The 17,871-nt window shown below is 65.2% G+C and overlaps 3 protein-coding genes across 17 annotated transcripts in view; 2 read left to right on the forward strand and 1 right to left on the reverse strand.

Moving 5' to 3' along the window:
* The window catches only part of TMEM175 (transmembrane protein 175), a 66,369-nt gene extending 62,521 nt beyond the window's left edge, over positions 1 to 3,848 (forward strand). For 8 of the 13 annotated variants that reach the window (XM_077136192.1, XM_077136191.1, XM_077136193.1 and 5 more), the window contains 3 exons: positions 142 to 220; positions 323 to 458; positions 1,365 to 3,848. In XM_077136192.1, coding sequence (XP_076992307.1) covers positions 142 to 220; positions 323 to 458; positions 1,365 to 2,043 — 894 coding nt within the window. In that variant the 3' untranslated portion in view covers positions 2,044 to 3,848. The remainder of the gene's footprint in view (positions 1 to 141; positions 221 to 322; positions 459 to 1,364) is intronic. The other 5 variants (XM_077136183.1, XM_077136182.1, XM_077136185.1 and 2 more) reach the window with 1 other exon arrangement.
* On the reverse strand, positions 2,154 to 13,729 carry DGKQ (diacylglycerol kinase theta). Of its 3 annotated transcripts, XM_077136176.1 has the most exons (23): positions 13,471 to 13,729; positions 11,102 to 11,181; positions 10,152 to 10,251; positions 9,791 to 9,876; positions 9,586 to 9,711; positions 9,117 to 9,270; positions 8,940 to 9,014; positions 8,759 to 8,859; positions 8,474 to 8,676; positions 8,301 to 8,391; positions 8,174 to 8,228; positions 7,986 to 8,047; positions 7,743 to 7,893; positions 7,410 to 7,448; positions 6,921 to 7,036; positions 5,612 to 5,763; positions 5,316 to 5,464; positions 5,029 to 5,207; positions 4,787 to 4,887; positions 4,560 to 4,706; positions 4,366 to 4,477; positions 3,902 to 4,054; positions 2,154 to 3,717 (listed from the first exon to the last, which is right to left on the reverse strand). In XM_077136176.1, exons 1-23 carry the CDS (start codon positions 13,727 to 13,729, stop codon positions 3,613 to 3,615), a joined length of 2,796 nt encoding a protein of 931 aa, XP_076992291.1. In that variant the 3' UTR covers positions 2,154 to 3,612. The 3 variants fall into 3 exon arrangements, with proteins under 3 accessions (XP_076992291.1, XP_076992292.1, XP_076992290.1); XM_077136177.1 differs by lacking the exon at positions 3,902 to 4,054; XM_077136175.1 differs by having other exon boundaries at positions 4,787 to 5,207.
* Positions 13,416 to 17,871, forward strand: part of IDUA (alpha-L-iduronidase) — a 33,579-nt gene continuing 29,123 nt past the window's right edge. The window contains exon 1 of the mRNA XM_077136181.1: positions 13,416 to 13,526. The gene's annotated coding sequence lies outside the window, so the exon portion shown is untranslated. The remainder of the gene's footprint in view (positions 13,527 to 17,871) is intronic.

The raw sequence follows: 17,871 nt of genomic DNA on the forward strand, positions 1-17,871 counted from the left end.
CTGTTGCCCTCACCCGCTGAACTTCTCTTTGGCTGCTGTGCTGCTCCCTTGCCGGGTCATTTCAGGGTGGCTCAGCGGATAAGGAGGGGGGTGCTGGAGTCGGCTGTACCAGCGCCTGACCTCAGGTTTGTCTCCATGCAGTCCTACCTGCTGCTGGTGGCCGTCATCATCCTGCCCTACATCAGCAAGGCCACAGGCTGGTGCTGGGAGCGGCTCAGGGGTAGGTGGCCATCCCTGCTCAGGGGTGGCGTGGGATGGCCCAGGCCTGGCGAGGGCCAAGGCCCTCCACGGCACCCCTGCTCCGATCTGTGCCCATCCACAGGCCCCAGGGAGCTGCCCTCACAGAGGCGGGACCTCTTCCACTTTGACCTCTACGAGCCCCTCAGCAAGGAGCGGGTGGAGGCCTTCAGCGACGGCGTCTACGCCATCGTGGCTACCCTGCTTATCCTGGACATCTGGTGAGGGGTGTAGGTCGGCTGGCGCGGGTGGGGTCTTGGGTCTGTACCAAAGCCCGCCTGCCGAAAGGGACACACACAGGGGCGCTTGCGGCCGGCCCTTCCTCCATGCGGCGGGGCCGGGCGGGGCCGGGCGGGGCCATCCCGCCCCTCCCCCTTCCGCCTCCCACCCCGTCACTTGTTCTCCGAGCCTCATCTGCCACCTGTCTCTAAACGTCTACTCTTAGTTATCGGATTTGATTTCCAAAGGTTTTATCTGGTTCTATCTGAAATCCTTGCCCCCTGTTTAACGACCTCCTGCCCTGCCGTCCAAGGGCCCCGTTTCCTGCCCCCGCTTCCTCCTCATAAGGTTTGCGGATGTCACTGGGCCTGAGTCTTCAAGGCCTAAATTTAAAGAACATTCCGGTCGATCCGCCGGGGCTTCCGCCTGCAGCCACACAGATACAGGCCCCTGCCCCTTGGAGTCTGGGGGGGGGGGGGGGGGGGGAGGCAGGGTCGTTTTCCTGCCTCCTTCCATGTGGCCCGTGGCCTGAGGACCCTCGGGGTACACCCGCTTACCCCGCGGGTCCCTTTCCCTTCCTGCTGCAGTTTTTCCTAAAGGCTAAAACCCAAATGGGATCCGCCTTTCTGCTGTGGCCGGAGGCGCGCAGGCTGGGCCGGCTGAGAACCCGGGAAGGATTCCTCCCCCGTGTCAGGACCGTCCCGCCCCCGCCCCCCGCCCGTGCTGTAGAGAACGGTGGAGAGGTTGGAGCCCGGCCCAGGCGCAGTTAGACTCGGGGCTCAGAGGCTCGGGCGAGGGTGCAGTAGGTAGACCCCGTGCCCAGCTACTCGTGCACACAGGGCAGACCCGGCGCCAGCCTCGGCGGGGTCGCCGAGTGCCGGGGCCAGCGCGTCTCTTGCTGCCCACAGCGAGGACAACGTCCCGGAGCCCGCGGACGTGGAGGGCGCATTCCACGGTAGCCTCCTCGCGGCGCTTGGCGCCTCGGGGCCGCGCTTCCTGGCCTACTTCGGGGCCTTCGCCACTGTGGGCCTGCTGTGGTTCGCGCACCACTCCCTCTTCCTCCACGTGCGCGAGGCCACGCAGCCCATGGGCGCGCTCAACGCGCTGGCGCTGGCCTTCGTGGGCGGCCTCCCGCTGGCCTACAGGCAGACCTCGGCCCTCGCCCGGCAGCCCCGCGAGGAGCTCGAGAGCATCCGCGTCAGCTGCGCCATCATCTTCCTTGCTGGCACCTTTCAGTTCGCCACCTGGACGGCCGCCCTGCTACGCGCTGGCGAGACACTGCAGCCATCGGTGCGGTTCGGGGGCCGCGAGCACGCGCTCATGTTCGCAAAGCTCGGCCTCTACCCCTGCGCCAGCCTCGCCGTCTTCGCCTCCACCTGCTTCCTGAGCAGGTTCAGCACCGCCATCTTCCACCTCATGCAGATCGGCGCACCCTGCGCCTTCCTGCTCCTGCGCCTGCTCCTGCGCCTCGCCCTGGCCGCCCTGCGGGGGCTGCAGGGGCCAGAACCCGGGGGACAGGGACAGGGCCAGGCTGGGGGCTGCAGTGTGGAGGACGCAAGGGCCCAGCTCCTCCCTGATTCCTGTTAGTGGCTGCCGCCCCTGCCACCCCCGCCACCCCCACCCCGAGGCTCATCTGCTGGGCAGCAGGGCAGGCGGCTCATCATCAGACTGCGCCCACCTTCTGCAGGACCAGGGTGTCACAGAAACCTCACTTCCACTTTATTGCACTTTTGTGTCCACTTGCTTCCCTAAGGCACCCAAAGATATGTTGCTACCGAAGTGTCTTCGCCTCTGACTGAACTAAAACAAGCCAGACGGAGAGTTGGGGGGACAGCGGCCTTGAAGCCCAGGCAGCCTCAGCCGGGGTCCAGTGGGGTGGGGTAGCCCTGGGCGCAAGGGGTGGGCAGCTCAGCCTCTCTGCTGGGACCCCTGGGCCTGGGCCCTTGACAGCGTACACCCCAGAAGGGACTGCCCGGTGGGTCCCCTGGCCAGCGCGCAAAGGCTAGGGAGAAACAGCAGTCGACAGCAATGCCCAGTCGTGTTATTTGTCACACTTGGGAGTTATAAATTACACACAGAACACAGGACATGGGTCAGTGCAAGAACAGCCTAGGCAAAAACGCCGGCCACAGTGCAAATGGACGCCACCCGCCGGGCACGAAGCCGTGCTGGCAGCCGCGGGGTTGCCACAGGGGCCCTGTGCAACGAGGTGTGGCGGTTGTGACGCGTTTGTGCAGTTTTGGCAGCAGCATGGGGTGGGGCTCAGGCCCTGGACAAGCAGAGAGGGGGTGAGCCTGAAGTGGGGGCGACTCGCCATCCTTGGGGCCTGAGCTGTCAGAGGAGGGTCCCTCTGCATGACACAGACACAAGAGGCCCGAGCACAGGGGCCACCAGCAGCCTCCCACCCTCTGCCTTAAGCGTCCACCTGGCACTGACCCTGGGAAGCTGGGGTGGGCCAGCGACTGCAGGGCGACAGGAAGTAAAGTGCTAATGTGAGTCTCGGCAGTGAAGCCTATCCCTGCCCCACCCTGAAGTGACTCCTCTCAAACCCTCTGGTTTGCTCAGGTCCCTGCAGCGGATTCTCAAGAATCCAGTAGCAGCTTCTCTCCTGGTCCCTCTCACCAGCTCTGGACCCCCAGGCCCTACCAAAGGGTGACAAGTGGCTGCTCCACCCCTCTGTGCCCCACTCCCTGGGCTGTCCCCCTTCCTGCAGCTGCCCACAGTTGGCCCCTGAGGACACCTCAGGTTCTCCCTCCTGGGCCACCTGCCCAGGCCTCATGGCAGGAGGGGCCGGCACCAGGACCACTGAGACGGCCAAGGAGGAGCCAGCGGCCCGGCTGATGGCCTCATGGACACATGCCCGCCAGCCAGGACGACGAGGGCTGCCCGGGAGGAGGGGCCCGACCCACACTGCCCCCAGTGTCCCCTGGGCCCCAGGCCGGCTGTGGTGGCCCTCCTGGCATCACTTCAGAGGCCCCAAAGGAAGAGCGAGGGGGTGCCTGCCACCCACCCAGCAAGTCCACATGAGCCCCGGCGTGGGACGAGGGCCGGGCCCTCTTCAGGCACGAGCAGTCACTCAAGCACAGTGCCAACCTGAAGGGAGCACAGGACACAGCCACAGGCAGGGCCCAGGCCGTCCTCAGCCTGCTGCAGCCACTACTTGGCACTGCCCTCCAGGGCAGAGGTCACATCCACAGGGGCCTCCCTGGGGCCGCCCCCAGCCTTCCTGGGCTTCTGCTTGGACTTCCTCAGCATGTGGACCTGTTGGGACAGCAGGCGGTCAGCAGGCTCAGGCCCCTGCCCCAGCAGCTGGGCAGGAAGGGCCCAGGCCAAGCCTCATGAAGGGCTGGGGCGGCGGTGCTGGAGAACGGTGCAGGCAGGCCCAGCCACAGCACCCCACCCCCACCCTGCCCAGCCCCCAGCCCGCCCCCCATGCCCACTGTACTTTTGGCCCCGCAGCCGAGATGATCATGTGCCCTGGGGCCTGGACCCATGGCTCTCCGTCCACCTGTACAGGTGTGGCCTTGAGGAGTGTGACACGGAAGTAAGAGCCCTGGGCAATGCGGATGCCGGAGCGCAGGCCTCCCTGGACCTGACCCTGGGTGGGGGCGAGAGGGTGGGTCCAGCAGAGCCCAGAGCAGCAGAGTCACGAAGGGCAGTCATGGAGGCAGAGGTGGGATGGGGCACAGGGGATGGGCACCAGGGGACCCTTGGGGGCATGGGGTAGACACTGGAGCCATGGGGTAGATATGGGGTGGGTGGCAGTGTGGAGTCAAGGCGTAGCCACTGGAAGGCACTGGGGGTGACCACTGGGAGGCATGGGGGGGCATGGGGCAGACATGAGGTGGCACGGGGTGAACACTGGGGGCACGGGTGGGTATGAAGGAATGTGGGGGGTGCCGGGCTCACCATGTGCACAACTCCGGTCACGCCCACCACCTCCAGCAGCCCATCATCCATGCGCGGCTTCTCGAACCTTGCATCGTTGTCAGAGCCCCACAGGTCAGCCCCCGAGCCCCAGCTGAATGGGAGGGAGAGGGGGGTGCTTAGAGCTGGCGAGGGGGGTGGGGGCGGGGGGGGGGGGGGGGGGAGGCGGCCCGCACCTGGGGATGTTGATGAAGATGAGCCCCTCGAGGCTGGGCAGCTCCACCTCCTGCTGCTCCACCTGCAGCCGCAGCTCCCGGTGCAGGCCGCGCGACAGGCTCATCTTCTGCAGCCCGACCCGCACGTACACGCCCTTGTTGCGCAGCCTGCGGGGCGAGCCCCGCGTCACCCTGCCACACCCCGCACGCCTGCCCACGCACCCCCGCCGTCCTCCCTCGGCCCACACCTGCTGGTGAACCTGCCGGGCTCCTCCTCCCGCGCCTGGTGGAAGTCCAGGCTGAGCTCCGCGTCGATGCCGATGCCGCAGTAGTTGCTCATCTGCACGACCTGCGCCAGGCGGTCATGGCCACGCGAACCGGGGGGGCCGCGCCCCAGCGCCCCATCAGCGGGGGGGAGGGGTGTCCCAGTGCCGCGCAGCCTGAAGCTGTGGCCGAGAGGCGCACTGGGGGTGCCTGGGGCCCACCCTACCTTGGGGGGATCCACGTCTGCCAGGCCGTTCTCTGCGCCACCCACGGCGTGAGCGTCCAGCAGGATGGTCCAGCGGTCCATGAGCACCGAGTCGGCCTCGTCCACGGACATCAGCACGGAGAAGGGGTCTTCCCCATTGTAGCCCGCGCCCCAGCGAAGGACACGGCCCAGGTCGTTCCCTGGACCAGGGCAGGATGCACGGTGGGTTCCCACAGCCCCCACCCAGCCGCGCCTGGCAGAAGCCAGCAGGAGGGGCGCCCTGAGCCCACCCCGCTGGCTGAGCCCACCTGTGCCCAGCGGCAGGATGGCCACAGAAGGCGCAGGGCAGGCCAGGCGGTGCCGCATCTCCTCCAGCACGGCCAGCACCCAGCTAACGGTGCCGTCGCCGCCACACACCAGCACACGGAAGCGGGGCACCTGCGAGAACACGTGGAACCTGGAGTGGGGACAGGAAGTCTGGTCTGCCCAGGACGCCCCACCAGGGCTTCACGCCACCCAGGACAGCCCCTGCCCCTCTCCTGCCTGTGGAGGCCAAGGACCCGGCACCAAGTGCCTGCTGCTACCCCTGCCTCACTGGACTCACCCTGGGAGGGGACCGCCGTTGGTCAGCTCGAAGACCTGGTGAGGGTTAAGCAGCTTTCGGAAACTGCACAGCAGGTCACGACCCTTGAGGCCTCCGCTCTTGGGGTTCACAAACACGAGGAGGGGGCAGCAGTCGGGGGGCAGCTTTGTGGGCTGCAGGAGGGGTGCTGGGTTAGGGCCAGGCCGCCCCCTTCACCACTGAGCCCTTGAGGAGGCACCTGCAGGGAGGGCCATGTACCCGCCCCGCCAGCTGTGCCTAACCCACCCTGGAGACCCCCAGCTGGAAGGTACAGAGGGAGCCACCTGGGCCGTGTAGCAGGTAGTCCTGTGCAAAACCGGGACCACGGTGCCAGGGGCACCCCTTGCTCCCCACCAGGGTTGCCTCCGCCCGCCTGGAGACAGACCCACGACATAGCCCCCCACTTGCAGGATCCAGGCAGGGTCTCAGTGCCCAGGGGTAGGTCAGAGCCTGGGGTCTCCACGATGGGGGGTCTCCATGATGGAGGGGTTCTCTATAATTGGGGGGATGGGGTCTTTACAATGGGGCCTGGGGTCTCCATGATGCGGGAATAGGGTCTCTAAGACGGGAGATTGGGGGTTCCATGATGGTCTGAGGTGGGAGGAGTAGGAAAACAGACACGCGTGGGCGATGAAGCGCAGCGAGGAGTGTGCGAGAGTAAGCGGCTCTCCGCTTACCGCAGAGCCGAGGCAGGCAGCTGATGGGAAAGAAAACTCACGTGTGGGCACAGGGGTGGGGTGGCGGAGGGTAGCTGGGGACCAGCAAGGGTCGAGGGGCCCAGGGGTTGAGGAGTTTGGGAAAAACTGGGGGCGGCAGGGAGCAGGGGGCGGGGACCACGGAGATGAGCCCATGCTGACAAGGGCCCGAGCCTGCCCAGCCCTTCTGAGGACACTGGAGTCATCCTCTGGCTTCACCCAGGCTGGGGTCAACAGTTGGAAGTAAGGGGGAAAGCAGCCAGACACCGGGGGCCGGGGCACCAAGGACAGAGGCTGTGACGGCAGTGGGCGCAGGGTCCGGCTCTCCTGGGCCTCACCACAGGGCACCCCTTCCCAGGGCCGGCCGGACCTCGGGGTCCGAGATCAGGGAGTGCCCCGCCAGCACGGTGCCCACGGTGCCGGCCAAGGGGTGCCGAGGCCCTCACAGTGACCCTGGGGACAGCAGGCCAAGCAGCACATCGCACGTGCCCTCAAGTATTTGGGGAGCGGGGACCACCGGCCAGATAGCAAAATGGACAGTTGCGCCCTGGTGACCCCAGTGAGGGCGCTGCACCCACGGAGGCTGCGACACTCACCAGCACGACAGGCAGCACCAGGGCCGTGAGCAGCCGCCCCTGCACAACCGTGTCCCTGGCTAGCATGTAGAGCCGCTGGGCCTCCATGAAGCAGCTCACGTCCAGCACGACAGCCCCTGCCGGGAGAGGCCTGAGCCCCCGGCCCCGAGCATCCCCAGGCCACGGCTCCCCATCAGCTCCCAGAAGCCCACCAAGGAGCCTGGCCCGCAGGGCACAGAGCCCACCCGGGTGCCCCACCCCATCATCCCCACGGTGTCCCACTGTCTCCCCCCTGCCAAGAGCCACCAGAGACCCCCATGAAACTGCAACAACTGTGGCGGCCACACTGAGGACTGGGACTGGTGCCAGGTCCCCCACCGTGCTCTGGCCCTCTGGACATGTGACGTTCCCGCAACGGTAAACACCCCACACAAGGCACTGCTGGAGGACTGGAGGTGGGTGGGCACGGGGCCCAGAGCCCAGGGCACGCGGCCAGGGGGAGCAGCTCACCTTGTGAGGCGTAGATATGACTCACGGACACTACGTCGGCTGCAAAGACACAGCCCGTCAGTCGCACTAAGGCCACCACGGCTAAGTTGCTGACCACCCATGCCGTAGCCCACCAGGGCTGCACAGAGCCCCTCAGCCCCCTACCCGCTTCAGGGAGCACCAGAGGGCCGGGTGCAGGAGAGGCAGGGAGGACAGAACCAGGAGGGCAAAGGCTGGGGGAGGCTCCATGGGTGGGCCAGCCCCTCCCCCAGCCAGGCACCCACCCCATCCCCAACCAAGTGCCCACCCTCTTCCCCTCCCCCAGTCAGGTGCCCTGTGACCCCACAGGAGCACCTTTGGTAGCCATGGCCCCCCGCAGCAGGTTGCTGTACTCGTGGGGTTGCAGGCCAGGAGGTAGGCCACTCAGGAACAGGGAGACGTGGGGCGTGTCGGGCCGGCGCTCCTCTACGTAGAACCGCGTCTGGCTCACCTGACGCACGGATGTCTGCGGGGCACAGGCAGGCTGGCACAGGACGCCCCCACCCAGGCCTGCAGGGCCCCCCTCCCCACTAGACACTGGGCTCCAGGTGCGCTGACCTGCCGGATGTCATGGAGCCGGGCCAGGAGAAGCCTCTCGTCCTCCAATACTGTCCGCTGGACTGCAAGTGGAAGGCATAGCTGACCCCAGGGCTCCCAGGGACGTGGCAGGCCACCAGAGCTGGGCACCTCCCAGGAGGGGTACCCCTCAACCCTGACCCCCAGCTCTCAGGTGGCCGCCCACTCACCTTGCCTGCTGCCCATCAGCACCTCTACCAGTTGGAAGTTCTCTGGACCCTCGGCCTGGAGAAGGGGGGAATCAGGCCTGGGGCACAGTGGCCCCCACCCACAGACCTCCGGCCCAGCTCTACCCACCTGGCGTCCAAGCAGCGGGAGCACCTCCAGCATCACCGAGCCCACCGTGCTCTGCGGGGTCAGCCGGATGGACACGCAGGCCACGCCCACCCTGCGGGGACAAGCCAGAACTCAGCGTCCCCCCTCCCCCCATTCCCGATGCCCGCACCCCTCCGAGGCAGGCCCAGTCTCACTTCAGCCAGCCAGGGTAGATGCTCAGGACCTCGTGCGCGCGGGGCAGAGCGCGGAGTAGCCAGGCCTCGGGCTCCCGGGACCCAGGGCCCCTGCCGCGCTCTTCGGCGGCCCAGCCCTGGGCGCTGGGCGGGGGAGGGGGCAACGGCTGCAGCTCGAAGCCGCGGGGGTCCTCGCTGATGTAGAAGGCGCGCAGGGCCGCCTCCTGCGGGGGACGCAAGCTGTGGGCGGGCCTGGTGCCCCATCCCCCCGGCGCCCCCCGCCCCCGGCATCCTCGGGGCTCCTACCAGCACCTCCTCACTCCCGGACTGGCGCGGGACGGTGACGAGGCGCGGGTGGTTCCGCCGCACGGCGTCGTCGCCGTCAAACACGCTCAGGGTCAGCTTATCTGTGGGAGGGGGTGTGAGCGAGGGGGCGTGAGCGGGGGGGGGCCCGAGCCTTGGCCCTGGCGGGGGGCGCAGCACTCACTGGACTCCGGAGCCGACGGCGCGTCTCTGCCTGGGCCAGCCACCTCGCCTCGGTGCGCTCCATGCTCCCCCTCGCCTAGCACGGAGGTGACATGCGGGGCCTGTCAGGGCGTCCGCCCCTCATGCGGGCAGAGCCCCTGCCCCGCCGGGCCCCTCCCGGCCCCCTCCTGCGGCTTACCCGGCTCCGGCCTGGCGGGCTCAGGGATACGGAAGCAGTGCTTCTTGCTGAAGCTGCCAGACGAGAGGAGCACGCAGGCGGGCGGCAGCACCATCCCGCGCAGCCGCCCCGACGTGCACCCGGGAGCGAGTGCCGCACGGCAGACCGAGTGGACCTGGGGGGTGGCACGCGCATCAGCGGCCGCGAGCGGGACCCTCGGAGTCAGAGCAGCAGGCCCAGCTCACCGCAGACCGCTGAGCGCCCCAGCCCCAGCCCCCAGATCCCAGACCCCGTCCTCCCAGCCAGCCCTGAGGGGCGCCGCGCCCGCCGCTCAGCGGGCAGGAGAGGCCAGCAGACCCTGTTTCTGCACCCGCCCAAGGGCACGCAACGCCTCTGCCCCCCACTTGGCACCCTCCCCCTGCCTCCACCCGGCACCCTGCCCCTGCCCTGCACACCCTGGCCACCGCACCCCGCTGACAGCCACACCCACCTGGACGCCACACCACTCGCAGCGCAGGCCGACCAGCACGTCGGAGGAGCCGCACGTCTTCCCGCAGACCTCGCAGCGGGCGCCGGACGACAGGCCGCCCTCTCGCCAGTGGTGGTGGTAGGTATCCTGGGGAGGCGTCAGCTGGCTGGCCCGGCCTGGCCCGCGCCCCCGCCCCGCGGACTCCCACCCACCCCTGGGGACTCACAGGGTCCTGCGGCCCGTCCTGGTGACACTGGCGGCAGTCGCTGCAGGCGAAGGGCACGCAGCCGGGGTGAACATGCAGCTCGCACACTGGGGGTGGGCAGGGTTAGGGCCCCGCCTCCTCGACACCAGTCCACCCTACACCCCCCTGGGCACCCTCCCTGGGCACCACGTGGCACCCGAGGCCTCCTGCCCCCAGCCTCCTAGATCCACAAATGCTGCCCAGTCTCCGGCTGCCCAGCCTGGTCTCAGTACCCACCCCCTAGGACTCCTGACCCTGCCAGGACACAGGGTACCCCTCTGCGCCTGCACCCTCACCCCAGCAAGTCTCAGGGACCCCCGCAGGGCCAGGTTGGAGCCGGTACCTTCACAGCGGAGGGCGGGCCCCTCCAGGCCTTTGCGGCACACGTTGCAGAACCTGCGCTTGTACAGCCCGGGAGGCCCGAAGCAGTGCGCCACGGGGACCTGGGGACAGAGGCAGCCTCAGTCGGGCCTCTCCCACCCTCCCTGCCACCCCGCAACGCTCTGACAGTCCTGCTGGTCCCTAGCCCCCAGGCCAGCACCTCCGGGCTGTCTAAGCTGCAGGGCTGGTCAACACCAAGGGACAGGGAACCCAAGGCCCTGAGCAGGAAAAGGACTCCAAAACACTGGGCAGGAGTGAGAACCCCAAGACACTCAGCAAAGAAAAGGACCCCAAGTCACTAAGCAGGGGAGGGACCCCAAGATACTGAGCAGAGGAGGGGCTGCACGGGCTCTGGCCCTGCCTTCTGCATAGACCTGGCAACTCACGGCCCTATGCAGATCCCTCGGGGTGGGGCGGGGCCTCCCCAGCCCTCCTCACGTCCCATCCCTGGGTGCTGTTCTCTCTGCTTTCTCATTCCAGCTAAGCTCTCCACTGCCCATGTGCAGTGGGAAGAAATAAGCAGCGAGGTCAGCTGAGCCCGCTGCCCAGCTCCGTAAAGCCAGAGGCCACAGCCCAGACCCTGACCCTGACTGCGTCAGGATCCAGAACATTCCATTACCCATGGCCCCTGCTGCTGGCTCTTCACAGCCCCCACGCACCTCTCCGCCTCTACCCTACAACTGCCCCACCGTTCTCCACTCTCGGGTTTTGCCTTTTCAAGAATCTTCTATGCAAGGAGGCCCACAGTGTGCAGACTTTGGGGTCAACTTTTCTTACTCTGCACAATCCTGGACACCCCGGGCTGTGCCCGCCGCTGAGGTGTGGCCTAGCCTCGCTTTTTAACAAGAAATTGCCAAAGACCTCAGCAAGTGCCCGGACAGCGCGTCCCTGAGGCCCTCACCTCACACTCACCAGGACCAGGCTGGGGGCCACGCAGGCGCAGGGCGTCCTCACCAGCTTCACACACTTCTCGTGCGACATAAAGTTGCAGACTGGGGGCGAAAGGTGCGAGTCAGCACTACCCCCCAACCCCCGCAAGTGAGGGAAGCACCCCGCACCTCCAGGCACCCCCTCCGGCTGGCCCCTACCGCCCTGGCATGGCCCAGTAGGATGGCAGCGGCCAGGCAGACTGGTGTCTGTGCAGCCCCCAGGGCCAGCTTCCTCAGGGGCGCCCTCCCCTCCACGCCCCCCACCACGCGGTGGACAGGACAGCACGTCCCCTGAGACAGGCAGGGAGCCCGCGAGGGGCAGATGGCCATGAGCTGCAAGGGCATGAGCAAGCGGACGCTGCATGCCAGGGCGTGAGCAGGAGGATGCTACATGCCAGGGCACTCGCAAGGCCGGAGTGGACACCCAGCAAGCCCCTCATCCCGTCCCAGGGGAGCCAGGGCAGGTGCATGTAACAGGCCCCATGCTGGCAGCTGAGAACCTCCTACCAGGGCAGGGGCAGTGGACAGGAGAGTGGGGGCCAGAGGCCAGGGAGCATGAGGCAGGAAGGCTTCTGGGGGGGGGCTATGCGCACACAGGGCGGGTGGGGAGCTCAGGGCACTAGTGAGAAGAGAAGGGGGCAGGGCTGGGCAGGGGCCCCACCCCGTGCCCCTCCCACCCACGGCAGCCCCCACCCCCACCCCCAGTAAGGGTCCAGCCAGAGCATCCCCCTGGCTGGAAGGAGCAGCCCTGTGGTTTTACCACAGAGAAAACTTCCAGAAACGGGCTGAGGTCCGATGAGAAGCAGGGAGAGCACGAAGGCCCCCCTCAGCTTTCTCTCCACTGCACCCCAACTCACTCTGCCGTGGAGGCAGCTGCTGCAGGCAGGCGGGCAGGCAGCACTCACTCTCCCCACCCCACGTCCCGGTTCTCCTGGGGGAGCCACACCTTCCCACACCCTCCTCTGCTTGCTGTAAGCCACCAGCCTGCGCCCCACGGATGTGAGGAGAATCAGATGGCAGCCCAGTCCACACTCCCAGGACACCTCTCAAGCACCAAGCCTCTTTCAAAGAGCTGCTTTGCCTCAGGAATGTTCTGAGGAGTTCTGAGCTAGAGGTCCCCCCTACAGTAGGTCATGCCTGTGAGGGGCACCCCAGGTCGAGCCTGAGACCTAGCGCTCAGCCTTCACCACCTCACCGCTGCAGGGGAACCCAGGGTCCAGCCTCAGACTGGGGCAGAACGCAGCCTGCAAAGGCATGCCCTCCACCCCAGGTGGTTCTCCTGGCATGCCAGGGGGCGGGTGGTACAAGTGCACTGGCCTAACAGCGAACCAAGGGTGGCCACCCCCATGCCCTGCAGGCCAGGCCAGCTCATGCCACTGGGGCAAGGGCACAGCACACTAGGCAAGCAGGACGCCCACAGGTTTCCTCCCGCCCTGACGCTGGCACCTGAGCGGGCCTGGGCCCTCTACCTGCAAAGCCTCCTCTTTCAGGCCGAGTGGCCCTTCGTCCCCAGAGCCGAAGCAGGCAGGGGCTCCCTGATCCGTCCCACCTCTACATCCTTGGGCAGAGGCATCCTTGGGTAGTGTGCACCCCACTTCCCTGTCCCTGGGGCTCTGCTGCCTGAGCCCTCCCCAGGGAAGGGCAGCACCTGGCAGCAAGCACAGCCCCGCTACTGGCAGGAGCCCACGGGAGGGCCTCCCGCCCCAGTCTGCGGCTTGGCAGCTGAGTGGTAGCCCTGTCGGGACATGGTGCACCAGAGGACAGTCCACCGGCCTATGGAGGCAGAGCTGGGCAGGGACCCTCTGGGCAGCAGTCCCTGTCAGAATCAAGCCAGGGCCGCCATGCCACCTGGCAGGGTCGGCTGTCCCTGCTGTCCCAGCCGCTGGAAGTGGAGGCTGGACATGGGGCCCCAGGCCGCACTCCCCAGTCACCGCAGCTGCCTGCGGGGCGGCTTTGGACGCCGTCACCCATCCCACCCACCCCACCCCCTTCCGCCTCGGCTTGGCCACAACGCTGCACGGAGACCCGCGCTGGCCCCGACCCGGACGGCCAGTTCCTGCCCAGCCTGCGCGGCGGGTCCCCGACCCGAAGGAGGCCCCGGGTCGGCTTGGCCCTCGCGCCTCTGCGGCCAGGCTGGCGGCTCAAGGAGCAACTGCCCGGGGCCAGCGGACGCTGCGCGACCTCCGCCTACAGGGAGGCTTCGGGGCAGGGGGCTGCGCGCACGGGAGGCGCCGCTGGGAGGGGCAGAGGCCGAAGGCGACGCGGCCGGAAGGGTGGTGCCCGGGCCGCGGGCCAGGGGGCCGGCGTGCGCCCCGAGCCCGAGCGCGCTGGGGCGTCTGGGGTCCGGCTCACCGTCGCACAGGAAGCCCGCCAGCCCCCAGATGAAGTCGGAGCAGAGGTGGCAGAAGGTGGGCTTGGTGAGCGTCGCCTTCCGGAAGCTGTGGCCCGGCGCGGGGGCGGCCGGGGGCCTGGCGCCCACCCGCTCGGCCGTCTCGGCCCGCCCCGGCCGAGTGCGGCCCCCGCTGCCCAGCGCGGGGCTGGAGGCCGGGCTGCCCGGGCGCGGGGAGCCGCCGCCGAGCCAGGCGCGGGCCCCGGACTCGGCCGCCGCCATCCCCCAGCCCGGGCCCGGCGGGCGGAGGAGGGTCCGCGCGGGACGCCGCGAAGCTGCCGCCGCCTCCCCGCGCTGCGCGGGGCTTCCTCCTGCGCCCGCCGCCACTGCGCAGGCGCGCACCCCGCGGGGGCGGGGCCTGGGGGGGCGGGCCGGGCGGGGGCGGGGCTGCGGGACCGGGAGGCGGGGCGTGCAGGAGGACCGTCCCGCCGGACTCTCGGAGCAGAACCCCGGCCTGGGGCCCACCCTCCTGCGCCGCAGCCCGAGGGCTGGGAGCCGGGACCTCCCGAAGCCCGACCCCAGGCCCGCGGTGGCGCGGACGCCCCTCCCGGCAGGTGGTGGAAGGGGCCGGGTCCCGCCCTGTGGGTCCCAGCCTGGGGGTCAGAGTTGCTGGGTTTGGCGTTCCGGGGAGGGGGACAGATCCCGTTCTGGGGACCCCCCAAATCTGGGGTAAGAGGGTCCTGGGAGTGTGGGGGTCCGGGAGGGGCAGGAGGAGGAGGAGGGTGAGCGCGAAGGGAGCGCTCTGGGTATCCACGCGTCTGGTTCTGGTTCTGTGGGGGCCCCTCTCCAGCCCTGGGGTCCTGACCCTCACGCAGGCCCCGTGGGGGCCCCCAAGAAAAGCGCCCCTTCCACCCGACCCCCAGCTCTGGGCGAACCCCGCCATGTCCTGCCCCGCCCGCTCGGCCTCGTCTACAGGCGGAGTTGCAGCTGATGGGGCGCGGCGCCCTGCTGGTGCCCCCAGGTGGGTCGACTGGGCCGGGCCCGGGGGGCGGGGGGCGTTCGTGTCCTCGGCCAGCAAACTCGAGTGGAGCTCTCTTCTGGAGGGGTCGTTTCCCTTTGAGTCCTGGTTTGGGGGGGCTCACCTGTGCGCTGCGAGGTGACCAGGTATGCCAGGCTCTGGTCCCCGCCCGGCTTTGGGGGCCCTCTTTAAGAAAAAAATGCAAATGACCGTTAAAAAAGTAGGTACAAATGTGAGAATTTATTCAGAACGAGAGAAGAAATCACAGCCAATTAAACATTTTAAGACCTGGCGGATTGCACAAACATCCCCAAATGCCGGAAATAGCACAATTTCTCCTGTAGCTCCCCACTGCCCTCTGGGATAGGGTACTTATCTATATTCTTGTTGGCCTCTTCCTATAAAAGCAGTTTTTCCATATTATTCTCCAGAGACAAGAGAGGGAATCCAGAGCTCCCAGCAGCTTGGCGCACAGGAGCTCAATCAACCCTGATTGCCGTTTCACAAGCGTCGCTCCCGCCCCTCGGTCCCTGGCCAGGGTCACAGCCGCTGCCCCGCAGGACACGGCCCCCGCGTGCCCCGCGCGTCCCCGGCCTCGCCGCCTGCTTTCGGCCCCACCAGGCATGGTCCGTCTCGTGGCCACATCCCTGGCCACCTGTGGCTGCGCCGCGCTACCCCCGAGGCCGCTGTCCGTGCTGGCCCTGGGCGTCGCGGGGCCCGGTCCTCCCCAGCAGGACTCGGCCGCCTGCTCCAAACACGCGGTCGCTGGACTTGCGTCCCCAGCCCTGCCCCTGGGTCGGGCCTTGCCGCTCCCCCCCAGGGGTTCCCCGGCGCTGCACGAGCAGTCAGTCCGGGCCTGGGCTCCTCTGCCCCGCCGCTCCCCTCCCGCCTCCGGCCGCCCCCTCCCTCCCTCCATGACCTTCCCCGGGACCCTTCAGTGGAAGGACCCGGGCCCCCACAACGGAGAGCCCCCCAAGGGCCCCCTCGCCGCTCCCCGGGGGGCCCGGGTCTCGGTGCTGTCCACCCCCAGCCGCGAGGCGCCTCCACGGGCATCGGAAGAGCTCGGCCGACCCTTGGCTTTCTTTCTGCCCTTTCTCCTGGCCTTTGTGCCATGTCTTATTTCCGTGCCTTGATGATTTTCATCAGTTTTAGAAAAATGTCACCTAGTTTCTCTTCGAACGCCGTTTGTGCCTCTTCTCCCAGCTCTCTGCGGGAATCCGGCTCCGCGCGAGCCGTGCCCGGCCCGTGTGCCCCTCGCTTTCCGCCGGCCTCTCCCCTAGGGCTTCCCGGAGTGTTCTCCGGCTGTGCCCAGCCCGCCACTGCCCTCTGCCCCGCGCCGGTGCCACAGCTTTTGTCAGCTTTATTAGGTGGCATTTGCACACAATAACGTGGACCCATTTCAAATGTACAATTCAACACATTTTCACTAAGGTTTCTTGAAGTGTTTATCATTTTTTCAATTTTGAAAATTTCAACTAGAAAAGCTGCAGAAACAGCCGCCCGTTTTTACTGTTTTGCTGCATCTGCCTTTGTATTCTTTATGAGAGAAGTTGTGAGTTTACAGAGCGATTAAACATAAAACATCCGTCTACCCCTATGATTAACACCTTGCACTGGGGCGAACAATTGTTACGGCTGATGAAGCAGACGTTAAAAACTGTACTATTAACCGCAGTCCGTGTGCTAACTCACAGTCCACTGCATACTGTAGTTCCATGAATTTTTAAAAAATTTATTCTGTTGCCATACACACAATCTCACATTTTCCTTCTAATCACACCCGGGTTTATTTTTCGGTGCTGTGTCCTGCGTTCACAAGTGCCACCCTCGCCAGCACCCCTTCGAATAGGAAGGCGGTGCTGGGAGCCCCAAGCCCCCCGCACCCTGCCGCCCCCCGGCCCCGGCAGCCTTAAGTCCAGCTTCTGACGCTGTGACTCTGCTGGTCGTATCCCACTCCAGTCAGAGAGCGACTGGATGTGCCCTTTTGTGTCGGGCTCATGGCACTCAACAGGACGTGGCCTCGCGCCTGCAAGCCTTCCCGCGCTGGGTTCTGTGTGGGCACCACCTCTGCCCTCCCTTCGCGGGCGACGGACACTTGGCTGCCCACCTCCTGGGCACCGCTGCGGGCATGGGGGCAGACTTCGGAGCCTCCACATGGCTCGCAGGCCCTCATTTCTTGTTTTATTTGTATCCTGTCTCTTTCTCTCTTTCATCCTCTAGCAGAATGTCGATTTTATAGATCTTTCCAAAGAACAAACTTTTGGGGTTGCTCATGCTCTCTGTTGTCTGCATAGCTTTGTTATCTCCTTTCTTCTGCCCACTTCGGGTTTAGTTGGCTCTTCTCCTTCCAGTTCTTAAAGTTTTGAGTTTAGGTCTCTCATTTAACATCTTTTTTCTTTCTTAATGTCACCATTTAGAGCCATACATTTCCCTCTCAGCACTGCCTTCGCTGCATCCCATAAGCTTTGGTACGTGGCATTTCCCTTTTCATTCACATCAAGATATTTCCGATTTCCCTCCTGATTTCCTCTTTAGCCCACTGGTTGTTTAAGAGTGTGTTGTATAATTTCCACATATTTGTGAATTTTCCATTTCTTCCTCTGTTTTTGATTTCTAGTTTTATCCCATGGTGGTCAGAGAAGATACATTGTATGATTTCAATATTTTTGAATTTATTGAGACATGTTCTGTGACCTAATACATGGTCTATCTTGGAGAATGATCCACGTGACTCAAGAAGAATGCATACTCTTGTTTTTGTTGGGTGAAGTGTCCGTGTATTGTCCGTCAGCTCTGGTGGGTGTAGAGTACCACCCACACCCTGCACTGCCTTTACTGATCTCCTGACGACACGTTCCAGCCGTGTCCAGGGCCGCGCATGAACGTCTCCTGTTAATGCTCCACCGTCAGTTTCTCCCTTCAGATCTGTCAATGTTTCCATCATGTACTTTGGGACTTTGCTGCTAGGTGCATATGTATTTATAATTGTTGCATCTTTGCGTTGAATTGTCCCCTTTACCAGTATATAATGATGATCATTCTTCCTCACAACTGTTTTTTAGGTTAAAGTCTACTTCATCTGATACTAATATAGCTACCCCATCTCTCTTTTGGTTACTGCTTACATGGAATATTTTTCCCCATCCTTTCACTTTCAACCTATTTGTATCTTTGAATTTAAGATGAGGCTCCTGCAGATAGCACATAATTGGAACATTTATTTTTTGCCATATAAATGTGTGTATATATATATATATATAATGATATTTTAATTTAAGACAACAAATAATACACTTAGAATTACCAAAAATGGATATCTTAGTTAGCTTATCCATAGGCATATTCAAATAATGTATCCAAATAATCACTGGTGTGTTTGCACAGTAAGTTTCAGAAACCAATTTAA

The sequence above is a fragment of the Tamandua tetradactyla genome, chromosome 19, assembly GCF_023851605.1.
Source record: "Tamandua tetradactyla isolate mTamTet1 chromosome 19, mTamTet1.pri, whole genome shotgun sequence".
Taxonomy (NCBI): Eukaryota; Metazoa; Chordata; class Mammalia; order Pilosa; family Myrmecophagidae; genus Tamandua; species Tamandua tetradactyla.

What these genes read in the sequence shown, in the direction of transcription:
- DGKQ (XM_077136175.1), bottom strand. Translation starts at nt 13,729, where the DNA reads ATGGCGGCGGCCGAGTCCGGGGCCCGCGCCTGGCTCGGCGGCGGCTCC. An exon ending in GCGAGTGGTGTGGCGTCCAG is followed by an intron (nt 9,271 to 9,585) that starts GTGGGTGTGGCT and finishes GCCACCCCCCAG; the next exon opens with GTCCACTCGGTCTGCCGTGC. An exon ending in CCCGGCAGGTTCACCAGCAG is followed by an intron (nt 4,707 to 4,786) that starts GTGTGGGCCGAG and finishes CTCGCCCCGCAG; the next exon opens with GCTGCGCAACAAGGGCGTGT.